The sequence below is a fragment of the Mauremys reevesii genome, linkage group 24 (assembly GCF_016161935.1).
Source record: "Mauremys reevesii isolate NIE-2019 linkage group 24, ASM1616193v1, whole genome shotgun sequence".
Lineage (NCBI taxonomy): Eukaryota > Metazoa > Chordata > Testudines > Geoemydidae > Mauremys > Mauremys reevesii.
The window spans coordinates 14,671,864-14,679,748 of NC_052646.1; the positions used below are offsets into that span (position 1 = coordinate 14,671,864).

Consider the following 7,885-nt stretch of genomic DNA (forward strand, 5'->3'; position numbering starts at 1 on the left):
CCTCCCAGAGCTGGGGAGAGAACCCAGGAGTCCTGCTGCCCACCCCCCTGTTCTAACCACTAGACCCCACTCCCCTCCCAGAGCTGGGGAGAGAACCCAGGTGTCCTGCCACACAGCCCCCCTGTTCTAACCACTAGACCCCACTCTCCTCCCAGAGCCAGGCAAGAGCCCTGCTGTGTGCAATAGTCTCCTGTAGTAAGGGCATGTGCTGCTGCCATGGGAGGCCATTGGGTGATGCCGTGGGGGCGGGTGGGGGCGGTAGCCACATCACCCTCTGCCTCGGGCCCTGGACTTGGGACAAGGACAGGCAAGGTGGGAACGACGCCCCTCCGCCCTGACGGCCAATATTGACCTGGCAGAGGAGTGAGCCAGCCAGCCATTGGCCAGGCAGGGCGAGCCCCTCCAGTCACACCGAGGAATCCAGCCTGGGCCGGGTGCAGAGATGGGTGGCCAGAGGCCTGGGGAGCTGGGCTGGGTGAGCCCCCGTTGGGACTGGCAGCCGGGAACGTAGAGCCATTGGCCAGGCAGGGACAAGCCATCGGGGCTTTGCTCAGAAAACTGCTGGCGAGATCCTGCCCACATGGGGATGCTCCTCTCTACAGCCCCCGCCGGCTCCCTCGGCTCCAGCACCTTCACAGGGCTCCCCTTCCGGCAGCGGCTGGAGTAGCAGCAGGCCCTCCATGCCCCCCCCCCCAACATCCCGCCTCCCCACAAGATTCAATCAGGGGTATTTATGGTATAAGTCATGGACAGGTCATGGGCCATAATTTTTTGTTTCTTCCCCGCCCTGTAACCCCCATATTCCTCATTTTTATATAATTGTGATGTTGCATATAAAGCAGGCCGTGTGAGGCATCAGGGGAAAGGGCATGATCTGCTGAAAGACATTTCTCTCTCCATAGATGTGTATCATTAATGCACGTGAAGTTATGAGAATTGTGTCGTATGGTATGACAGCATCCTGGCCCCTGGGGGTATTGCAGGGATCTACCTGGGAACTGGGTCACCAGCAATCACAACCTTTGGAATGGGGGCAGGGGGCCTGGGGGGGGAGAGAGAGAGAGAGAGTGTGCATGTGTGTGTGTGTATGCATGTGTTCCTGCTGCTCCCTGCTGGATGGGATCATGTTCCGTTCATGGCAAACCCAGAGAAGTTAGATTAAAAAACCAAATCCTCTTGCTGGAAGGTTGCCACATCACCTGATTTTATTTCTTCGAATCCAGAGCCCTCACGCACAGGAACCCAAACCCGAGAGAGACAGAGCAGGCTGCTCCCTGCACAGAGGCCCATCTCCCGTGTCATGTTCCAGGCTGGCTCTGTGCAGACTGTCACACTGCCCTGCAGAGCTCCCTGCCTGCAAGCAGGGCCAGAAAAACGCTGCAATGGACAGATTTTAAATATACCTCAGCTGAGCCCTGCCATGCGCGCGTCCTCACTGACCTCTGCCGGACACATGTCCCAGCCCAGCTCTGCCTATTGCTGATGCTCTAGTGAGGCTGCCCCAGGGGGCATCTCCCAGGGCACAGTAAGAGCAGCAGCATGTGGGTGGCACAGGGCCGGTGTATTGCGGGTGCAGATGTGGCGGGCGCGAGGCCGTCAGTCCCAGGGGAAGGTCATGCCCAGACCCTGCATCCGCTCCCGGTAAACGGTGTCGAATCGCTGGCTCTGTGCCTCCGAGAGATGGTTCCTCCAGTCACCGCAGATCCCTGCAAGCCACAGGGGATATGGTCTAGGGTGCCCCTCACTCCCAACCCACAGCCCTGCCCCCCAGCCCTGCCCCCACAAGCTCTGCCCATGCCCCTCACTCCCAACCCACAGCACCTCCCCCCCAGCCCTGCCCCCGCAGCTCTGCTGGTGCCCCTCACTCCCAACCCACAGCCCCTGCCCCCCAGCCCTGCCCCCACAAGCTCTGCCATGCCCCTCACTCCCAACCCACAGCCCCTGCCACCCAGCACTGCCCCTGCAAGCTCTGCCATGCCCCTCACTCCCAACCCACAGCACTTCCCCCCCAGCCCTGCCCCCACAAGCTCTGCTGGTGCCCCTCACTCCCAACCCACAGCACCTCCCCCCAAGCCCTGCCCCCACAAGCTCTGCTGGTGCCCCTCACTCCCAACCCACAGCCCCTGCCCCAGCCTCTGCCCCCACAAGCTCTGCTGGTGCCCCTCACTCCCAACCCACAGCCCCTGCCCCACAGCCTCTGCCCCCACAAGCTCTGCTGGTGCCCCTCACTCCCAACCCCCCGCCCCTGCCCCCAGCCCTGCCCCACAAGCTCTGCTGGTGCCTCTCACTCCCAACCCACAGCCCCTCCCCACCCAGCCCTGCCCCCGCCAAGCTCTACCCATGCCCCTCACTCCCAACCCACAGCCCCCTGCTAGCCCAGGCCTGGACTCACCTTTCCTCAGGAACTCCCCGTTCTGGTGGTCCATGTACTCGTCCGGCAGCTGCGAGTAGTTGGACATTTTGTTCCCCTTCATGCTCTGGAAGGAGGCGTTCTCCACCACCGCGGCCACTTGCTCCTCACTCAGCTCCTTCCCCAGGAAGTGGCAGATTCTCCGCACGCTGCCCCGCAGATCCTGGGGGAGACACCCGCTGCCATGAAGAGGGTGATTCTAGGGTGACAATTTTATGGCCCACGTGTGCCTCAGTTCCCTCCCCCCGCAGGGTCCTGAGGAAGAGACGCCTTCAAGGGCAGAGGGCCTTGGCCTTGGCCGTGAGCCACGTTGGCCACCTGAGGTCAGACCCTGTTCCAGGCCAGGGGCAGAGGAATGCAAAAGCCAGGAGGAGCCAACACCCAGGACATGGGCGCCGAGGTCTGCGGAGCTGGGGCTGGCAACACCCTAGAACACCACCTGGCTGGGGGCCTGGGGCAGGGCTACGTGTGGGGATGCCCCAGGGGCGGGGTTACATGTGGGGTGGCTCGGGGGGGCTACGTGTGGGTATCACCAGGGGGTGGGGTTATGTGTGGGCGTGACCCCAGGGGTGGAGTTATGTGGGTGTGGCCCAAGGGGGGGGTCTCTACCTGCTGCAGCTCCTCGTAGGTGATGGAGAAGAAGTTCTCGTTGCCCTTCAGTCCCATCCAGCCGGTGACGTGGTCGAACCAGGAGCCGTAGGCCACTGTGCAGGGGAGAGGGCACAGTGACCCCAGAGCTGGCACCACCTGGCCCCTCCACCCGCTGTTTAATTTATAATTAAAGTGGTGCCAGGGCTCAAGCAATTTTTTTACATTCATAACTGATGCAGCCACCCCGGAGGTGCCGGGGCCCTGAACTGCCAAGACCGGAGGTGCCAGGGCCCTGGCACAACTTAAGCACTTCCTCCACCTAAGTTCCCTCCATGGTGCGCAGCCAGACGGCCGTGCAGCAGCCTATTAAGCCCTGGGCAGAGTAGCTCAGAGCTGGCTGGGGATGCACAAACTGGATCCCATCAGCGAGTGGCTGGGAGCCCAGGCATCGGGCGGGAGGAGGCTGCCTGCGTATCCCTAGCTGCAGCAGGGCCCCCGAGGACCCCGGGGTGCTGCTCACAGTTCCCGCTCAGGAAGTCCTCGAGGAAGGAGTCCAGTGAGCCAGGGTCCCTGAAGAGGCACAGCAGCTTGGAGAAGTGGTACAGCGAGACCAGGACGTCCTTGGGGCAGCGCAGGGTGTAGATGATCTGGGGGGAGGAGAGGGGGGGGGTCACTACCCATCAGGGGAGGGGGATGCCAAGTGAACCCAGCAATTAGCCACCCACCCCGGGCTGTCACCTCCCCACCCTCTCTGGAGGGAGGAGGAGTCGCCGCACCCCGCTGCCAGCTCCTTCCCATGCCCACATTGCTGTAACTCACACCCAGCAGCAACCCTGGATTCACCCCCCTCCCAACACACAGCCCTGTCGGTGCCCCTCAATCCCGACCCGCAGCCCCTGCTCTCCCGCCTCTCACCTTGGCCTTGGAGCGCTGCAGGGACTTGGGGAAGAGTTGGACGGGGAGGTGGGAGCAGAGCAGCCGGGGCGGGGGGTATTTCAGGGCAGCCTTCAGCCCCGACTCGTTGTCCACCCAGGGCGCCCGCTCCCAGTTCAGCACACTGCGCACCCAGCCGGGGTCCCCACCACAACGGATCAGACTCAGAATCTCCAGCATCCAGTTAGTGCCTGGGAATGAAAGGGTTAATGGGCCTGAAACAACCCCTCAACCTGCTAGGTCCCCCTCTGCTCCCAGAGCCAGGGAGAGAACCCAGGAGTCCTGGCTCCCAACCCCCAGCCCCCATCAGCTGAGGTGCATTGACAGCACTAAAATCAGAAGCTCTCATTTTGCTGTGCCAGGGGTCTCCTGGCCCTGCCGGTGGCTCTGGGGGAAGCCTGTGATCAGAGTGTGTCTGCAGAGAGCCAGCCCAGCACCCAGGTGGGCGAGTTGGGCCCCAGGGAGCAGCCTGCTTTGTCTCACTCTGGGCGGGGGGGGGGGGGGTACCCAGAGTCTGGCGTCTAGGAAATCAGGTCATGTGACGGGTTTGGTGTTTCCATCTAATGTCCCTGTGTGTGTCAGGAGCCCCCTACACACACACACACACACACGCTCTCCCCTACCTGACTTGGGGTAGGTGATGTTGAAGACATCGTCGTCCCGCACCTGGAATTCGTTCTCCACGTAGCTCAGCTTCTCGTGGGAATAATCCAGGCATGGGAACAGCACTCCCTTGTGGGTGAAGTATTCACGCGCCATGGCAGGGCTGGGACAGAGACAGACTCCCGGCGTCAGTGTGGGTCCCTGTGCGCTACTCGGGGAGCTGTGCTGCAGGGAGCGGTGTGGGGGGTCCTCTCTCCTGAAAGTCAGGGGTCTCCAGCGCCTCAGCCTGGCAATGGGAGGCTCAATCTGCAGGGAGCAGGGTGAGGCTGTTACTTGGCTCTCCCACCCCAGAGCCAGCTGCACCTTGGCACCAGTCGAGCTGATTCCTTGGCGCGCTCCCGGAACAACTCAAGGGCCTGCGCTGGTGTCTGCAGCTGGGAGAACAGTCCTGTGCCTGGGGTGGGAGCCCTCTGTGGGGTTGTGTAACACGGCCAGGCCCTCTGCTCCCCCCTCCCCCCTCAGCAACCCTTGGACTCGGGCGGAGCCAGCGCCATTTGGAGGCCCTGCCAGGCACAGCGACCCTTGGACCTGGGAGGAGCCGGTGCCTTTAACCCCCCAGGGCCCTGCACTGTCGCAGCAGCTCATGACGCTGGGCTGCCTGTTCCTGGCAGGTCCCTTCCCCACTGTGCCCAGGGTCTTGTGTGGGAGTGGAGGGGGCAGGGGTGTGGCAGATCCTGTCCCCCCCCCACACCCCGCCGGGAGGGGTCACTGGTCTATGTGCTTTCATGGCAGTGGGGGATGGTTACTAGGCTTGCAGGTAGTGGGGGGGGGGGGTTAAGCCCCTGCTGGTGGCTGCTGAGATCTCCCTGCGGTGAAGGGAATTGTCCGTGGTCTCTAGGCAGGGAGAGACTGGGAACGTGGGCATCGTCCCAGGGCATAGGGAGAGAGTGTGTGTAGGTCTGTGTGTGGGATTGTGTGTACGTGTCTCCACAGCAGTTACTGGGGCCAACCCCCCTCTTGCACCCCTGGGTGTCTTACCCCACCCTCCCTGCCCCCACAGCCACTCCACTGCCCATGGCTGGGCCCATCCAGCTCCCCTCTCCCCAGGGCTGAGAGCTGCCCATCTGAAGCTGTGCTGAGAACTCAAAGGGTCAAAAAAAAAAAAAAAAAAAAAAGGGATAGAGAATAAGACTGAGAATATATTATTGCCCTTATATAAATCCATGGTACGCCCACATCTCGAATACTGTGTACAGATGTGGTCTCCTCACCTCAAAAAAGATATTCTAGCACTAGAAAAGGTTCAGAAAAGAGCAACTAAAATGATTAGGGGTTTAGAGAGGGTCCCATATGAGGAAAGATTAAAGAGGCTAGGACTCTTCAGTTTGGAAAAGAGAAGACTAAGGGGGGACATGATAGAGGTATATAAAATCATGAGTGATGTTGAGAAAGTGGATAAGGAAAAGTTATTTATTTATTCCCATAATACAAGAACTAGGGGTCACCAAATGAAATTAATAGGCAGCAGGTTTAAAACAAATAAAAGGAAGTTCTTCTTCACGCAGCACACAGTCAACTTGTGGAACTCCTTACCTGAGGAGGTTGTGAAGGCTAGGACTATAACAATGTTTAAAAGGGGACTGGATAAATTCATGGTGGCTAAGTCCATAAATGGCTATTAGCCAGGATGGCTAAGAATGGTGTCCCTAGCCTCTGTTCATCAGAGGATGGAGATGGATGGCAGGAGAGAGATCACTTGATCATTGCCTGTTAGGTTCACTCCCTCTGGGGCACCTGGCATTGGCCACTGTCGGTAGACAGATACTGGGCTAGATGGACCTTTGGTCTGACCCGGTATGGCCTTATGTTCTTATGTTAAGGCAGGGCCAGACCCACCCCAGCTCCCGCTCGGCTGGGTGGAATCAGACCCTCTGGGTTCCCTGTGCTGGGGAAACGGTTTCTACACCAAGTACTAGACTGGGCATCACCCCCAGAACCTCGTGAATCCCCAGGTCAAGGGTCAAGCTGAGCTGGGACCCAGTCACGGGGCTGAGCACTGACTCCCCTGGCAATGCAGAGTGAAGGTGCTGCCTGAAATCCCCTTAACTCTGCCCTGGACCCATAGATGCTGGAACTAGCAGTGCAGGGGGGTGCGGCTTGAAGTGGTTTCCATTATATCCAGGGTTTACAGTGGCTCTCAGCTCCCCTATACACATTGTTCCAGCACCGCTGCCTGGATCGCAGCCCAGCCTTGGCCTGATGTGGTCTGGGCTGTGCAGGATGGACACACGGAGTTATAGACTCAGGGGCAGCACAGTGCAGCCCAGAGAACCCAGGAGGGGACCCAGGACTCCTGGGTTCTAGCTGCAGCTCTGGGAGGGGCTGTTAGAGGGCTTCCCCTTCACCCCCTCCCTCAGTTCCTGTCGCGCAGACAGAAAGCAGAAGACCAGAAGTCTGAAGTGCAGGCAATGCCACGGTTACTGGGGTTAGTTCCCAGCTCTGACAGCGCCTGTGTCCCCGCTCCCCATTTCCCACCTCCTCCTTCTTAGTAGGCCCAAATATACCTGCAAGGCACGGCCCTAGTCCCACCTCTTACAACCTATGGTCATGTTCCGTTTTGGAGGGTGGTGAGTTGGGGTCTTCGTCCCACCCCTTTGGTACCCCCTGGGAGGGGCAAGGAGTTGAGGCAGCCTTCAAGTGTGGGCTTGTATATTACCCTCCCCCCATGCCCAGTAACACTTTAACTGCTCTTATCTAGTCCCATTATACTCACAAACCCAGCGGGTTTAGGCAAAAGCTGCAGTTACAGTGGCTGTCTTTGTTCACACGTATTAGTAGAACTGTAGATCCAAAACCCACCAGGGAAGCCAAACTCAAAGTCCTATCTCAGGCGAAACTACAGACCTGGATCCTACATTGACACTAATACTCCTAACACGCCACCTCTTTTCTTCTGGGACCCACCTTCCCAGGTGTCCCGGGAAAAGCATCGGCCGTATGGCGGCACATTTCCTGATAGCGCCAGGTATCAAGATGCCATGTGTCAGTGCTCCATCTGCCCCACTGCTCCCTGGGTGCCCTGCACCTTCCCTCGTACCGACATACTGCAAGTATTTTCCAATCAGTGTGTCAGACTCCTCATAGTGATGGGTCCGAGCAGCTTGGGTTTGGGTCGTCTGTTATGCTTTGAGTGGAGGGCCTCTTACATTATTCATATGTGACAATCAGTGGTTGTCCGCCTGAACCACTGCAGCCTACATTGCAAGATTATATTAAAATGATGTTTAAAATTAAAAAAAACAGTACAGAGTTTAAATGTAGAAGTTTTTGGTTATCAGAGAATAACAG

General features: G+C 59.0%; 1 protein-coding gene across 1 annotated transcript; it reads right to left on the reverse strand.

Annotated features, from left to right (window-relative positions):
• Positions 1–1,193: 1,193 nt before the first annotated feature.
• LOC120390305 (sulfotransferase 2B1-like) lies at positions 1,194–5,027 on the reverse strand. The gene is made up of 6 exons (XM_039512881.1): positions 4,558–5,027; positions 3,917–4,125; positions 3,522–3,648; positions 3,020–3,114; positions 2,393–2,573; positions 1,194–1,706 (listed from the first exon to the last, which is right to left on the reverse strand). Exons 1-6 carry the CDS (start codon positions 4,691–4,693, stop codon positions 1,597–1,599), a joined length of 858 nt encoding a protein of 285 aa, XP_039368815.1. The 5' UTR covers positions 4,694–5,027; the 3' UTR covers positions 1,194–1,596.
• Between the last annotated feature and the right edge of the window lie 2,858 nt (positions 5,028–7,885).